The sequence below is a fragment of the Mesoplodon mirus genome, assembly GCF_964341445.2.
Source record: "Mesoplodon mirus genome assembly, chromosome: 1".
Taxonomy (NCBI): Eukaryota; Metazoa; Chordata; class Mammalia; order Artiodactyla; family Ziphiidae; genus Mesoplodon; species Mesoplodon mirus.
The window spans coordinates 3,206,452-3,221,617 of NC_138976.1; the positions used below are offsets into that span (position 1 = coordinate 3,206,452).

General features: G+C 57.7%; 1 protein-coding gene across 6 annotated transcripts in view; it reads left to right on the forward strand.

Moving 5' to 3' along the window:
* COL5A1 (collagen type V alpha 1 chain) overlaps positions 1-15,166 on the forward strand; it is a 162,338-nt gene that overhangs the window by 115,582 nt on the left and 31,590 nt on the right. For all 6 annotated transcript variants that reach the window (XM_082624008.1, XM_082624010.1, XM_082624009.1 and 3 more), the window contains 10 exons: positions 3,924-3,968; positions 4,100-4,153; positions 5,450-5,494; positions 6,013-6,066; positions 7,078-7,131; positions 9,734-9,787; positions 10,600-10,707; positions 11,998-12,087; positions 12,184-12,237; positions 13,546-13,653. In XM_082624008.1, coding sequence (XP_082480134.1) covers positions 3,924-3,968; positions 4,100-4,153; positions 5,450-5,494; positions 6,013-6,066; positions 7,078-7,131; positions 9,734-9,787; positions 10,600-10,707; positions 11,998-12,087; positions 12,184-12,237; positions 13,546-13,653 — 666 coding nt within the window. The remainder of the gene's footprint in view (positions 1-3,923; positions 3,969-4,099; positions 4,154-5,449; positions 5,495-6,012; positions 6,067-7,077; positions 7,132-9,733; positions 9,788-10,599; positions 10,708-11,997; positions 12,088-12,183; positions 12,238-13,545; positions 13,654-15,166) is intronic.

Here is a 15,166-nt window from a genome sequence, read left to right on the forward strand (position 1 = left end):
GCCACCTGGGTGGGTGTGGCCGCCAGCATTTAGAGAGCTGGGATGGCAAAGATGTCAACTTTTCCAGAAGGGAGTGGTTGGGCCGTGGTCAAGCATGACTGGAGCACACGTCTGTTCATTGTGGGAGAAATGTGCCTGGGGCACGGGTGGGGGCTCAGTGCCCCCCAGGATCCAGGGGAAAATGGCCACGTCTGTCCCCAGGAAGTGTCTGAGATCACCCGGCTCGCAGCGAACAAGTTAGTGCCGCCGTTTTAGGGCACGTCCTGGCAGACGGACAAGTCCCCAGGTCTGAGACCCTGAGTGTTCATTGTTTAGCCATGGGCTCCCCATGTCCCTGCATCCAGGAGAGGACCCTGGAGTCATGAGACTCAGCACTTACGGCACGTCTGCCCATCCTCCCCTCTGGAGAGACAGACGCCTTTATTCTGGAACCTTCCCCACAGAAGGTAGGAGGAATCCACCTTGGCTCTCCTGCCCTGGACTCCAGATCTCCCCAGGTCTCCACTCCGAGGCTGTCTGCCCACAAGCACCCTCGCCGTCCTTGGCTCAGAGGATGGAGTGTGTGGGGACGCTGAGGAGTCCAGGGGGAAGTGTCTCCCGGGGCAGTGGCCTTCCCGCAGCCCTTTCCCCGTGTTTTTGAACTTCCAGTGTTGGTGCCCGTCCTGCTCTCTCGTCCTCGTCAAGCTGAGTTACAGGCTTGTTCTTTTGTCACTGTGTCTGTCTGTTCCTGCAAACTGTTGGGCGTCTGCCCTGCCCCTGTGTCCTGGGTGCTCTGTGAGCCCAGCGGGGGGACACTGCAGGAAAAGCCCAAATCCCTGCCCTGGGGGTGCTCACCTTCCAGAGCCGGGACTGTGGACAAATCAGTAAGTGAAGCAGATGGCGAGGTGGATGCTGGTCTGTGCTCTGGCAAAAAATAAGGCAGGATGGGCAGGGAGGGAATTCAGGGGAAAATTGCGGTTTTAGGTAGGGGGTCAGGGCCGGCCTGGAGGAGGAGGCCTGAGTAAGGGGCAGAGCCTGGGAGGGGCAGGGGGCAGGGGAGACCCGCCTCAGGGGTGGAGGACGGTGACCAGGGTGTGTGGTGGTGGAGGTGAGAGGGGCCGAGGCCCCAGGATTCAAAGCATCCCTACGGAGCACTTGACTGAAGGCGCCACTGCATAGGAAACGTCATCCACGGGAATTCCATGTGGAAATGATCACACTTTGGATGGGAACCGTGGGAAGAGTGGGGAAGGTGGTGAGAGACACAAGTTCCGCGCCCTCGGTGCTGGTGGTCCCCGATCCTGTTCCACGGTTGAGGAGGAGGGGGACAGCTCTGTGGGCTGACAACGGTGGGACCCAGAGCGTAGAGGTCAGACTCCAGGCCTCCTGGGGCGGGGGCCCCAGGTGTCCGTCTTCAGGCCACTTCTGCACTCCCGAGGCTGGAGGCGAAATGCAGAAGCTGAGACCAGTCTAGACCAGCCAGGCAGCCAGCCCAGCCCCGGACGGGAGCCCCTCACCCCTGCCGGCATCATGAGGGAAGCCAGACCCTCTGCTTCGTGAGCTGTCTGGCGCGGTTGGTCCCCTGAGCCGTGGTGAACGGAGGAGTCCCCCGGCGGTCACTGGTGTGACTGTCCCCCCCACTCCCTTGCCTTTGAATTCAGAGTGAATGGGGCCATTTGGAGAGAACTCATTCACTTCTACAGCAGGTGCTTCTAAGGTCCTGTGAAGTACCGGGCCCTGGGGGCCTTGCTGCCCAGAGAGGGCACCCAGAGGCCAGCTCATGAGTGACGAGTGTGAAGAAAGACAGGTGGATCGGGGTGTCTCCCAGGAGGAAGAGCCTAAGCCGGCAGTCATGGGAGGCCTCCTGGGGGCGGTGACATTCCTGGGACCCAAGGCGGGACAGAAGTTGGGTGGGTGAAGTGGGGAGGGCGGGAGGGAGGAGGGGAAGGAAGGCTGGCCGTGGCTGCCCCTGCAGGCCGAGGCCTGGGGGGTGAACAGCTGACCTGTGCTCTTTATCCCAGGCCCTGGGGACCCACCCAGGCTTTCATCGGGGGAGCAACGTGGGAGGTTTTTAGAGTAGCTCTGGTCCCCGCTCTGGTGTGGGGAGCGCATGGGAAGGGAGCGGGCGGGCTGTGCTGCTCTGGAGAGGTCGTCTTACTCTCCTTTTGGACATTCTGGTCCGATGGATGCTTCTAGGTGCTAGGATGCCCAGCGTGACGGGTGGCGTGTGTGCTGATAGGCGTGTGCCTCCCGTCTGACAGCTGCCTGTGAGCCGGCAGGTGCCCGTCTTGTCCGCCTCATCCCGGCCTCTCCGGAGGGGCTGGCTGGGTTGGGGGGCTGCTGGCTGTGGATTCCACGTACGGCCGGCTGTCGTGTGAGCCATCGACGGTCTATCCCTGTCACTGGCCTGCACCCCGGGCCAAGGCGGGGTCCCAGCCGGCCCTGCCTGGGAAGAGCCAACCCCTTAGGAACACCACCAGCAACCAGAGGCTTCTGCCACCTGCGTCGGGCATCTAGGCTCGAGCAAGGCTAGTTCTGGGATGGCCCGTGCCTCCCCCCGCGAGGACACAAGGACAGGTGCTCACGGGAGATTCTGTTAAGGAAGCCGTGGATGGGGCACCTTCTGTTCAGTGACATAAGTCACCGGGATGCAAAACTCTGGGTTCGTTTACAAGGAAACCTGGAGAGCATGGCACCACCACCTGGGAGGCCTGACAGAATCCGTGGCTGAGACTCTGTTTTGCTCCCAGTGCCCGGGGCACAGTTTGTTTAGGTCGGAACCCAGAGCCTTTTAGGTGACAAGATCAGAACTGCGATCTGGGTCGTGGTGTTGGGTGGAGGCTGGGCGTGAGATGACGTGCCAGCTGGACTCACCCGCAAATGCCAGGGAGTCACTCGGGTGGGTCACGGTGTCTCTGCTGGTGAAAGCCCATCATTTGAAGAAAGCAGATGTTTCATTAATTTTTGTAGGCAAATATTTATTTGAAGCCGAAAGATATCATCTAATGAAAGCAGCGAGACCAGAGTGCATCGTTAAAAAGCATCATAATCACCTCATTATCATAAAAGGTTTTCTTAAATTCACTTCAAAACGGGAGGCTATAGAAAGCAGTTTTGATTCTGGCAGCAAATGAATGAAAGATGGTGAGAGGAAATGGATCAGGTGGCCTTTAGGAATCCAGATGCATCCTGGATTTTATCGTTAGAAACCAGAAAAAAAAAATAATTCCGGAAAACGAATGGAGAAGTGGTGGAGATATAGGAGCCGTGATCAATCCATTACTTCTGTGTGCTGTAGGTAAACTGCACTTACTGGCTGTTATATATTTGCTTTAGAAAGAAACGCAGTGCATTTGTTTTCCTTGGTTTGGAAAATGCAAAACCACAGAGAAAGAAGGAGTCTAAATTCTATTAGAAGAGAAGCAAATGACTCTCGGATATATGATTTATACATTAAATTGCAAGTTTGTTTGTCTGCAGAGCCTGTTGAAAATTTAATGGCTAATATCCGTAACTGTAGCAAAAGTAAATTATGTAGGAAAGGGGTTGACTTCCTTCTCTTTTCTTGTAATAATGATTCCCCCACCCCTGCTGAGAGAGAGAGAGAGAGTGTGGAGAGAGAGATGAAGGGGGGGGAGGGGGGAGGAGGGAGGGCTAGATGCTTGGAGGGAAGGAAACCGGATAAGCATGGTTAACATCCATCAGGCAGCAGGAAGAAAATTGGATTTCAACAGGCCTTGTACAGAAATACAAAGCTGTGTGTATTGGATGTGCAGTGAATCCTGTCACCCTGAAAAGTCTTCCTTTAAAACAAAGATAAGGAGGGTGGTCTTTCCTAGCTTCTGACTTCGCGTGGTCTCTCCATCACCCAGGAGAGGGGCCACCGCCCAGACAGTGACAGGTGTGTCAAGTGACTGACCGACACCCTTTTTCTCTGATTCCAGGGCACACCTGGGAAGCCGGGACCACGGGGGCAACGAGGCCCAACGGTAACCCTGGGCGTGAGGGCCATCTTCCAGATTGGGAGTGGGTTGTGGGAGCCTGCCCGGTGCGGGGGGGGAAGGAGGTGTCAAGGACGCCGAGGATTGGAGCCGACCTGTCCTGTTTCCTGTTTGTCCAGGGTCCACGGGGTGAAAGAGGCCCCCGAGGCATCACTGGAAAGCCTGGCCCCAAGGTATGTGTTCAGTATCCTCTGTGGCCCCGGGATGGACCAAAGGTGGTTTTTTTGTTGTTGTTTTGTTTTTTTGCGGTACGCCGGCCTCTCACTGTTGTGGCCTCTCCCGTTGCGGAGCACAGGCTCCGGACGCGCAGGCCCAACGGCCACGGCTCACGGGCCTAGCCGCTCCGTGGCATGTGGGATCTTCCTGGCAGGGCAGGAACCTGTGTCCCCTGCATCGGCAGGCGGACTCTCAACCACTGTGCCACCAGGGAAGCCCCAGACCAAAGTTTTTGATGCACCAAAATGTCAAGCACCTGAGGGTGCCCCATGGCCTTTCTCACTTGAAAAAATAAAAGAAAGAAAGAGGTTTTCTTGGGGATATTTAAGACGGAGCTGGTCTCCTCCACCAGCCCTTGGATGAGTTAGGTCAGGTTGAGTCACGTAGCAGAGGCTGCCCGGGGCCATCCCCCCGTGGAACTTTCCAGCCAGAAGCCCCACAGCTCCAGGAGGTCAGGCCCAGCCAGGCTTTGGACAGATTCCCCACCTCCCCCCGGCCCTAGTTCTGACGGGGAGGTCTCATTTCTTTTCTTGAGAAGGGGTTTGGAAGCTGCAGAGACATCTTTGCTGGGATTCTAAAGAAAGTTCTTCCTGCCCTGGTGAAAGATCCTCTCGATCCCCTCCTGCCCTGGGGCCTTGAAGCCAATTCCGCCCCCCACCCCCCACCCCGCCACCATCAGTGTGGAAACAAACCTCGGCCAGGCGGGCTGGTCCTGTCCTGTCCTGTCCAGGATGTGATTTGCAAAGTGCATTCGTGCGAAGGAGATGGGCCCGCTGCTGGCCGAGGTGCAGAGCCAGGCAGATGTGCCTTCCCGGGGGCTACACACGTCCTTCCCTGACGAGCTCTGAGCCACGATCACGCTCCCCGGAGGCTGACTTAACGCTCAGCTGTTGTCCGGTGCCAGGTGGGCCCTGGGACGGGGCCTGTGTCCCGTCTTCTCATGAGTTTGGGCTACACACCCTGGTGGAAGTGTGGCCTTTGTCCCACAGCGGGAGAGTGTTATCCTGGAATGTCACAGCCCCGGGGATGCCGGCTCAGTGTCCGGTGTGCCTGTAGAAGCAAGGGGACAGGTGGCCTTTGGGAGCCACGGCCTGGCTTTTTACTGAGAATCCGGTGGGGTGAACCTCCAGAAGGGCACACATGCAGTACGTGACTCTGAACTTCTGATGATGTCATGGGCCAGAGTCTTTGCTCAAAAATAGTAATAGTAGAAATAATAATAAGCTTTTCTTGATCTTTCCCTCCCTTCCCAGGGCAACTCTGGAGGCGATGGCCCGGCCGGCCCTCCGGGTGAACGGGTAAGCATCTGGACACATCCCGGAGACATCTCTAGGAACATCTGCAGGAAAGCAGCCTGCCTTAAATAGCCGCCCTGCATTTCTTCCCCAGGGAGCGGGGGAGAGGGAGGCTAGCCTTTGACTCTGCCGAAGGAGAGGGTTTTCCTAAAATGGAAAGGGGGTCAGAGGGATCCTTCCCTGGGAGTAAAGTCTTCTGTCGGTTGGAGATGGAGAGCCCATCCACTTGGCCCTTGCCTTGGGGTTTGGCGGGGCAGTGGCTGACATGTCAGGAAACTGGGTCCTGGGCCCGTGCTACCCCAAGGGACCTTGCTCTGTGACCTGGCCTCCTCGTCCCCTGACTGGACTTCTTTTCACATCAGTGAGGGCAGGGGCTGGAAAAAATAGAGAAAAAGTCATGGGGAGCAGTGATAAATCGCGCCTGGTTCCTGTGCTCAGAGAGCCGATGGTGAGGGCTGCTGGGCCCCCCAGATGCTGGGGAGAAGATGTCTGTCCTCATACTGGCCATTCTCTATCCTCAGGGACCCAACGGACCCCAAGGACCCACGGGGTTCCCTGGACCAAAGGGTCCCCCGGTGAGTACTGTGTTTTCCCTGTGGGGCTGGCGCAGGATTTCCCAGAGATGTTGGATCTTCCCCGAGGCTCCAGCGGCCTCCTGGCAGCCGGCGGGTGGGGAGGGAGACCTGCCCGGAAGCTCTGGCTGGAGAGAGCTGCTTTTGGGGAGCACGGACCCCTCTTTCATTTAGACCATCACGATTCTCTAGTTGGTCCTGTCTTAGGGCGCTAGGGCTGCCATAACAAATGACCACACACCCGGTCACTTAAAACCACAGAAATGTGTCCTCTCACAGTCTGGAGGCCAAAGTCCAAAATCCAGGTGTGGGCAGACCTGGCTCCTCCTCTGAGGGCTCTCCGGGGGAATCCGTCCCAGGCCTCTCCCAGCTTCTGGCGCCTGCCGGCCGCCCTTGGGTGGCAGATGCTCACCCCATCTCTGCCTGCATCTTTGCCTGGCCTCTCTGTCCCTCTGTGTCTTCAAATACTCTATCCACCGGTCACTGGATCAGGGCCCACCCTAACCCATTCGGACCTCACCTTGACCTGATCCCATCTGCAAAGACCCTATTTCCAAATGAGGCCACGGTCACAGCTTCCAGGGGTTAGGACCTCAGCCTATTTTGGGGGGGACACAATTCAACTCACAACAGACACAATATATTTCCTCTGAGAAAGAAAAACCCCTCATGGTTGGAGTTAGTGCTAACGGCGCTTGCTTGGGGGCAGGGGTTAGGGAGGAGTCTGGCCTCTGAACTAGACAGACTTGATCTTCCTGCTGGACCTCAGGGAGCTGCTGACCTCCCACTGCCTTGATTTCTCCTTGTGGGAGACGACGGTGACCCTCAGGGTGGTTGTGAGCGTTCAAGGGGACGGTGCCCAGACCCTGGGTCCCACGTGGTACTTGTCACCGTGACTTTGCCGTCGTTACCTTGGAAATGAAATGACAGCTTTTGTTGCCTGGTGTAGCACAAAACCCCGAAGGTGTGTGCGTCTCAGAACAAAATGAAACTTCCTTCCTTTGCTTTCTTCAGGGGCCCCCGGGCAAGGATGGGCTCCCGGGACACCCTGGACAGAGAGGAGAGACGGTGAGTATGGGCAGGGCTAGGGGACCTGGCCTTCGCTGCCCATCAGCTTATGGGAGGCGGTCAGCCTGGGGAAAGCCCCTGAGGGCTGGGCCATCTTCTGTGGCCTCCGGGAGAGCCCAGTGCAGGCAGCAACCCTGTGACACTCTTGTGTGCAAAGGCAGGCGCTGGCTGCACAGTCATCCTGGCCAGTTTGGTCCAAGGTCACACGTGAAACCATCATGACACAAACAAAGACCTAGTGCAGCCGCCTTTCCTTCCTCCCGCCACAGTCTGAGTGTGGCCGGTTTGTTCTATGCGCATCTGATCTGGAAGAGTAGTTGGGAAGATTCTCCGTTAGTCGTTTGGTTATTTTATGCTGCCCCCAGCCCTGTCTGTCCAGGCCCTTCCGGCCTCGGGGTTGACGACAGGGGGCCTGGAGGGCTCCTTCCAAGTCCCCTTTTATAGGAAGGAGCACAGGTGGCCGGTCAGGGTGGAGTTTGGGCCCTTGGCTGTGCTCAGGGCCAGCGTCTCTGCTGTCACAGGCTCTCCTTGACCTTGCCCTGCCTTGTAGCAATGCCCGTTCCAGCCTTTGTCAGCTGGACTTAAAGGACACCCGCATTTTTTAGTTCTAAGAAAAGCATTTATCGGAAATGTGATGACATTCTGGTCCCGGGAGCCACTGGGGATTCGGCCCATCTTTACGCTGTGTCCCCTCCAGGCCTGTGCCCCGGAAGGGCGTGGGCTAACCTGTGACCTCGGGGCTCCAGGCTTTGGACAGTTGGGGACTCACAGCGCCTGGTGACGTCCTTGTCACCAGATTGGTGGAGAGTGACCGAGAGGTCCCCTTGTCTCTGCACCCGGTGTCCTTGTGGCCAAAGGTCTCTGACGGACTCTCCCAGGAAGAGCAATCCCCTCGTGAAAGGGCATTTTGCATGGCACATTTAATATGTTCTCGGTGACTGCTTAAAAAAATCTCTTTGTCCCTCTTTGGTTCATTCTGATGAAACGTCTTCTAATTGTACCATCCCGGCGTTCTGCACAGCGCTCCGTGGCTGATAAATGGAGATTACTTTGCTCTTTTGTTTGTAGAGAAAAATGAAAACATTCCTAGCTTTGCATATTTTTCTCTAATGCTTTTCTGAGGAGACAAGATGGAAGGTTTTGCATAGTGTGTGCTTTTCCCCCTCTGCCTTGTTCTGGAAGAGGCTGGCAAAGTAATTAAGCTGCTTATTTTTGCTGGGAAAGTAGGACAGGTTCTTCCCGGCTCCACCTGCCACGCCCGGCTGCCCCCGTAGACTCAGGGGCACCCCCGTCCAGACCCACCTGGGGTGGCATGTCCTCCACGGGCCAGTCCAGACGCCTCCAGAAAGGTCTTCCCTGGGGTGTTGACTTGTGCTTTCTGTAGAGGCTGGAAACACGAGAGGTCATGGCATCTCCTAAGTGCAACCGCAAAGCCCGTTTCTCAGGAGGGGCTAGAGACGGATCCCGGCCTCAGCTGCCGTGGACGGTCGCCACAGTGGACCATGCGGGGGGCCTTTCTTGCCTTACACCCAGGCTCCTGCCTCCACTTGGGCACTGCTGCCCAGCCCGCCGAGCCGGGGGTGCCCTCAACCTGTCCACCATTCCTTGTTTCTGACCCTGTAAAGGCTGCCTGCGGGGAACGCCGCATTGACCATGGCCGTATTAGTCCATTGCATGCAACTCAGCTGGGCCTAAAGAAGGGAGCCCTCCTGGAATCTGCCGAGAGGCCGAGTCCGCTGTGGGTTTGTGTGGTCCAGCGGCTGAGTGTGAAGCCTCCATCGCCTGCATGCTGGCCGTCGTGCAGTGAATTAGAGGCGCTCGTTCGTCAGCCCCGCGGGCAGCTCACCCTGCAGCACTCGCTGTGGCTTTCAACAAGCCACCTCCCTCTCCAGACTCCAAAGACTTTCCGCTAAAATCCTCCTGGGCGTAGCATCTGCCGTCTTCCCCAGCATCGCGTGACACCTGCAGATGGCATCTTGTCGGCATGTGGCGTGCTCTGTAGACGTGCCGGAAATTAAACTCGCGTTGCTTTGCCGCCAGCCCTCTCCTCTGGAGGAGAGTGTGTGCAGTGCAGCCAGATGGGTGCCTCCGTGCTTCTGTGCAGAGCAGAAGCAAGAGATTCCTGTGCAGCCGAGCTAAGAATATCTCCCAGCCGCTGCACTGTGAAAGCTGCACGTCCCCGCTGCGTCCCAGTTTCAGCCAGTGCAGAGGGGACACGGTAGTGAAACCACCTGCCCTGCCCCGGGAGCCTTGGTGACAGAAGCAGGACAGTCTCCACAAAGTCACTGAGCCCAGAGGTGGCTCCTGAGAGGGGACACCAAGTCTGCTCAGAGAATGAACACTTCGTGACCTTAGAAAGATGAACGGTTTTAAAATATATTTCTCAGCACGAAGCAGGGCGATGGGAAGCAGCTGGTGAAACTAACCTGTCTGGCTTCACGACCTTCCTGAAATTCATGAAAAATGAAGCAAGAGAAATGGCCCTTTTAAAAGAAGGCTGGGACGTCCGCTGTTTGGGCGTGGGGTGAGGGTTGGCGGGGGCGAGCCTTCTATTGGGCGCTTTGGACATCTCAGTGTGCCAACTCCAACTCTCTCTTCGCAGGGTTTCCAAGGCAAGACCGGCCCTCCTGGCCCCCCGGGTGTGGTCGGCCCTCAGGTGAGATACAGCATCCCCTGGTGTCACTGGTCGTCCTGGGTCCCCACCCACACAAGAAAGAGAGTCACGCTCGGGACGGAAGTTCCCCACCATTCTCAAGGTCTGGGTGCAGCCAAGAGGGCATCACAAGGCCCGTAGTGCTTGTTTAGAGATGTGCTCCGTGCAGGGGGCCACGTGTAGAGAGCAGGGGAGTGATCTGTTGACATGGACATAAACGGGGCAGGCGGAGCCATGGGGGCTGCCAGGCCCGTGGGCAGACCAGGCTGGCTCAGGAGTCTGGCTTCCGCCCCCTGGGCAGCCCACCCCTTGGTGTCCATGCAGCCTGATTCCCCGCCCTGGATCCAGTACCCAGGGCTGCTGTTCTAATCGCCCGCGGATCAGTGTGAGGACGGGCTTGCAGGCTCAGAGCCACAAAACAGGGCACAGTCACCTTGCTTCTCAGAAAGTTCGCACCTGACGTGGCACTGAATAAGATACTGACCCAGGAAATGCGGGTGCACTCCCCACTCCCTCTCTCTGCACTGGTTTCCCCGTGACACCCTGGGAAACGCAGGCCCTGCCCCATTTCACTGGGGAGGAGACACAGGACCACAGGGCCAGGCAGCGGCTATTGAACACCACCCACCTGGTTCGCTTTGACCTTTCTGGATCTTTACTGGAGGGAGATGACTTTCAAAGGAATGTGGAGGTCTAGTGGGCTTGCAATGGCCCTTTGCCTCTGTGGCCAGGCTGTCCTTAGACTTAGGAAGAGAAGGTTACTCCCTTGCATGTCCCCCGAACACGGTTTATGGCTGACACACTTTTCCCAACAGGGTCCCACGGGAGAAACTGGTCCCATGGGTGAGCGTGGCCACCCTGGGCCCCCGGGCCCCCCTGGTGAACAAGGGCTCCCGGGCCTGGCCGGAAAAGAAGGGACGAAGGTGAGTGTCCGGGACTTCCGTGCCAGGTAGACTTTCCCAAGGCACCATTTCGGCCTTTGGTCTGCTTTTTTCTGAAGAGTGGGTAACTCTCAAGCAGATACTCGTCATGCCAGTCCATCCCCCAAACCAGGAACTTAGTTCAGCTTTTGCTCGCTTTGAAGGAGGGGCTGAGCAGACCTGCCGCCTGGATGGATGTGACGGGGGCTGGGGGGACCGTCTTTTCCCTGGGCTGCCCACGCCCATTCCCAGAAATGGATACAACTCTGACAATTCATGTGTCTAAAGGGGATTTAACAGAAAGCGGCCCTTTAAAAAACTGCCCACTGTAAGAGGTGAAAGAATAAATATTAAAAATATCTATCCCCATCCTGGGTACCCCAAGCTGGTGGTTATAACTTTCTGTGTTTTAGCATAAAAATGAACAGCCTTCCCCTTTTCAGCTTTTCAGTGAGGGACACAGGAAAGATAAGCTCTCCAGCCCCTTGTGTGACCACATACAAGAAATTAAACTTGAGAAGTAATCAAATAGTGAAAAAATTACACACACGTACATATGCATGCATGCATATATGCTTGAGTACATATGTATGTGCTTGAAAAACTACACGCATATGTGTGTGTATAATAGAGAGCCAGGTGTCTGGCCACAAAGAGAGCTCTCTGAGTTTGGAAAGGAAGCCAAGGGCATGCTGGTTTGAAGACCGATATGCTGCCATGTTGGACCCCAGAGAAAATTCTGGAAGATGTCAAAGCTTTAGTGAACTTCAGGGAAGGTACATGCTCAGGTGGAGAATCTTTTCAGAATATGTGGTTTCAGGCTTGAGACAAGTGTCTTGAGCGGCAAGTCCTCTTCAAGGCAGTGCTTCCCATGCTTCGGCCATGGACTCCTTCCCCTGAGCCCAGTTTTCGAGGATCCCCAGATACATGAGAAGGGCAGACGTGGGGCCCTCAGCCCCTGCTCAGCCGTCGTGGCCCCGAAGGACAAGGTGGGGGGCCAGGACTCTGTGGAGCAGGACTGGAGTCCCGGTCGGAATCCGTCCCCAAGCCACACGCAGAGCCAGCCTGCCGCACAGGCCCCCGGGTGTGAGCTTGGGCTGCACTCCAGCGCGTGGACCTGCCAACCAATGATTCAAGTCAAGACTCGGAGGTTCCTTTTAAAGCCAAGTGCCCAGGGAAGCCCCCACTCCAACCCAGGTCCTGAGCGGATCTGGAAGACCAGGCCCCGCCCAGCTCCCCATCCACCCTGGTCTTGGGCATCGCTCGGAAACTCACCTATGGCTCTGATTTCAGGGTGACCCAGGCCCCGCTGGCCTTCCTGGAAAAGATGGCCCCCCAGGGCTACGTGGCTTCCCCGGGGACCGAGGGCTTCCTGGTCCAGTGGTGAGTGAGGGGCCAGCCGGGGGGGCGGAGCTGGAGGCTGCCCGGCCTGGGGGGCATCTCCCCTCGGTGCCCTGCCCACATCTTGTTGCTTTGCAGGGGGCACTTGGATTGAAAGGCAGTGAAGGACCCCCAGGCCCGCCAGGCCCCGCGGTGAGTGTGCTGGCTCAGCACAGAGCCTCTTTCCCACCCTCTGCTCTGCAGGCAAGACGGGCGTCCCGAGGCCAGGGGAGCACACACACCTGCCCTGGCCCCGCGTGGGTCCTGGGAAAGCTGTGGTGGTGGAGCTGGGCTTGGGAGGGACGTGGACAGTGTGCCCGAGCTGGCAGCCGGTCACGAAGGGCCAGGGGCGGGGGCGTGCTGTATGAGGACAGCTGGAGAGCCGGACGGTTTGGAGGAGGGCTGCATGGGCCCCCAGCCTGTGGAGGAGGCTTCACGTGGGCCTGGTCCCGGAGCAGCCGGGACGGGCACGGACACACAGCTCCACGGCCTCAAGAGCGGGGCTGCCTGCACGCCTGGGGCTGCCCGCACGCCTGGGGCTGCCTAAGGCAGAGGTGACCCAGCACAGGCCGGAGGCCTGTTCCCCAAAGCTGTGCTGTCTGTTAACCTAGGTGGTCCCCCCCAACTTTGAGTCTAGCTACAAGAGGCTTGGAGATCCAGAGTTTCCAGACCCTGGACTGCGGTCTGGGGGGATCAGGGGCCACGAGAGCCTGTGCCCACCCTCCGGGGACATGCCCACGGGCCCCCTGTTCTTGCCTCTTTATGGAAATGCGACATCTGTGTCACCTCCCCCTGCCCTTCAAGTGAGCCCATCTGACAGCCCCCTCACTCACCTACAGAGTGGGGCTTCAGGAGCTTCCCCTGGCCCCTGGCTGGGTTTGAGGGTGGACCATGAAATGACACCCCCCCCCCCGCCGCTTCCCCTGAGTTATGGGCCATTTGAGAGGGACAATGACAGGGAAGTCAAATATTGCCTTTCCTTGTGATAAGGGCCAGGAACAGGACAACACCCCAGGCAACAGTGGTCTCGTGATGCTGAACCCCTAGAATTAGTCCAGGTGCCCACCTGTCAGCCCCGCTCCTGGGCCAGAGCCTCGCCTGTAAAACGTACAGCGTGGCGGAGCAGGGCAGCAAGTGAACGCTCTGTGGCAGGCGGACCCCAGAGGGCAGAGTGGGTGCCAGGCCCCAGAAGAGGTCGTTCAAAGCCAGGACTTACGGAGGGAGGATGTGTACTCAGACACCGTAGAGGGACTTGGACTTATGGGTTGGGGAGCGAAGAGGGGGTCAGAAACACAGCCTCAAATGCTAGACCAGATAGTTTGTGTTTGCAAGGGGTCCTGGGGAGCTATTGTGGGCTCTAGAGTGAGAGGGTGAGTGGTATGACCAGGCGGGGCTTCAGGAAGTTGTATCCATGCATTTGGAGAGCCTTTGAAATAAACCACTTTTCTTGCCTCACCCCAGGGATCTCCAGGGGAGAGAGGTCCGGCCGGTGCTGCTGGGCCCATCGGAATTCCAGGGAGACCTGGGCCCCAGGGACCTCCCGGGCCGGCTGGGGAGAAAGGAGCTCCTGTAAGTACTTCCTCGAAGGAGCTCTATCCCTGCCCCTGAGCTGTCCCTTCCCCAGGCATTTCCCTGGGGGTTTGCGGGATCGGGGAGGTGGGGGCAGTGTGTGCCCAGCTGTCTTGACTGAGGTCCAAGGGCCGATCACAGTGGCGGCCAGGTTCTTTCCCGGAGTTGCCTGAGCTGGAGGGGTGTTTGGGGAGCGTCTGGGCCAGGCTCGGCCGGTCACACCCACGCCTCTGGGCCCCATCACGTGCAGGCATGGGGAGGGGTGGAGACAGTGTGTCCAATCGTGGCCTTGGCCCCGGTCCAGGCTCTGGGTGCCCTGTGTGGACGGGCCACTGCCTCCTGCTGTGTACACAGCCCCCTGCCCTCTGGCCTGGGCCCACGGCTGGTCAGTGTATGGGAAAGGTGAATATTTGGGGTGGTGCTTGCGTTGTTGGTCTGGGGGTAGGCGTGGAGAAAGGAAGGGACGGGAGACATGACCGGCAGATGAGCAGCTTCCTCCCAGACCCCTGACAGCCAACCACCCAGTGAACCCCAAGTGTGATCGCCCCAACCTGGAGGCTTTGTGAAAGCTCAGGGGCAGGGGGTCTGGAGTCTTGCTTTCCATGAAGGGGTTAGAGAGACCCTTCCTGTCTAGACACCTCCTGGGAAGCCAACCGCCAGCCCCTTCCCCAAATGACTCCCCAGAACGCCCCTTCCTGCCTGGACGTACCCTCACCCCAGCCACGTTTGTCGTCTGCCACGTGATTTTGGAAACGCCCGCCTGCCTCTGCATTCAACCAGCCACAAATCAGAGACAAATTCCAGCTCAAACCTCCCTTCCGAATTCTGAATGTCATAGGAGCCCGAGTTCTGGGGTAACGGGCTACGAGGATGGTGTCCCGTTGAGTTAAGACACCTGCGTGGATTGATTTCTGTTAGAAGGGGTGGTTTTCCTTATGTATTTCCCTGTCCATGGCTCATGGGTAGAAAGAGGGCCCTGGTTGCCTTCCCGGCCGAGAACTCCCCATGGGAACCGCGCTGGACACGTGGGCACCATGGAGAATCCGGTCAGTGTGTCATCGGCAGTTCTGATCGCATCAGCTCCTTCCCATGAGGCTCCCAGGACACGGATCCTGCTGAATTCTGCCCCAGAACCCTGACTCCTGTCGGGCGCTGGGTGCATGTAGAGCACACACAAATGCGGTTGGAAACGGTTGAGTTCATTGTTTCAAGAGAGTAAATACTTGAGCAGAAGCCTCTCAGGGTTGTATCATCCTGTGAAAAGCTTGTCATGCTTCCAGAATAGCTGCAGGAGAAGAAAAGGTCAAACAAAGGTCAGGTGTCATGTTGGGCAGGAAGCTTCCCTGTGAGCCATGATTAGCCTGGGCATTTTGTGGCTTAATTAGGGAAGAACTTTGATCAGGACGAACTAAATCGAGGAGCAGGAAGTGAACTGTGCAGCAGGAGGGGATGCCGGCCCAAGTCGGTGACTGTGCGATTGTGCACTTTCCCACCCGTGTCCCCTCCCCGACGT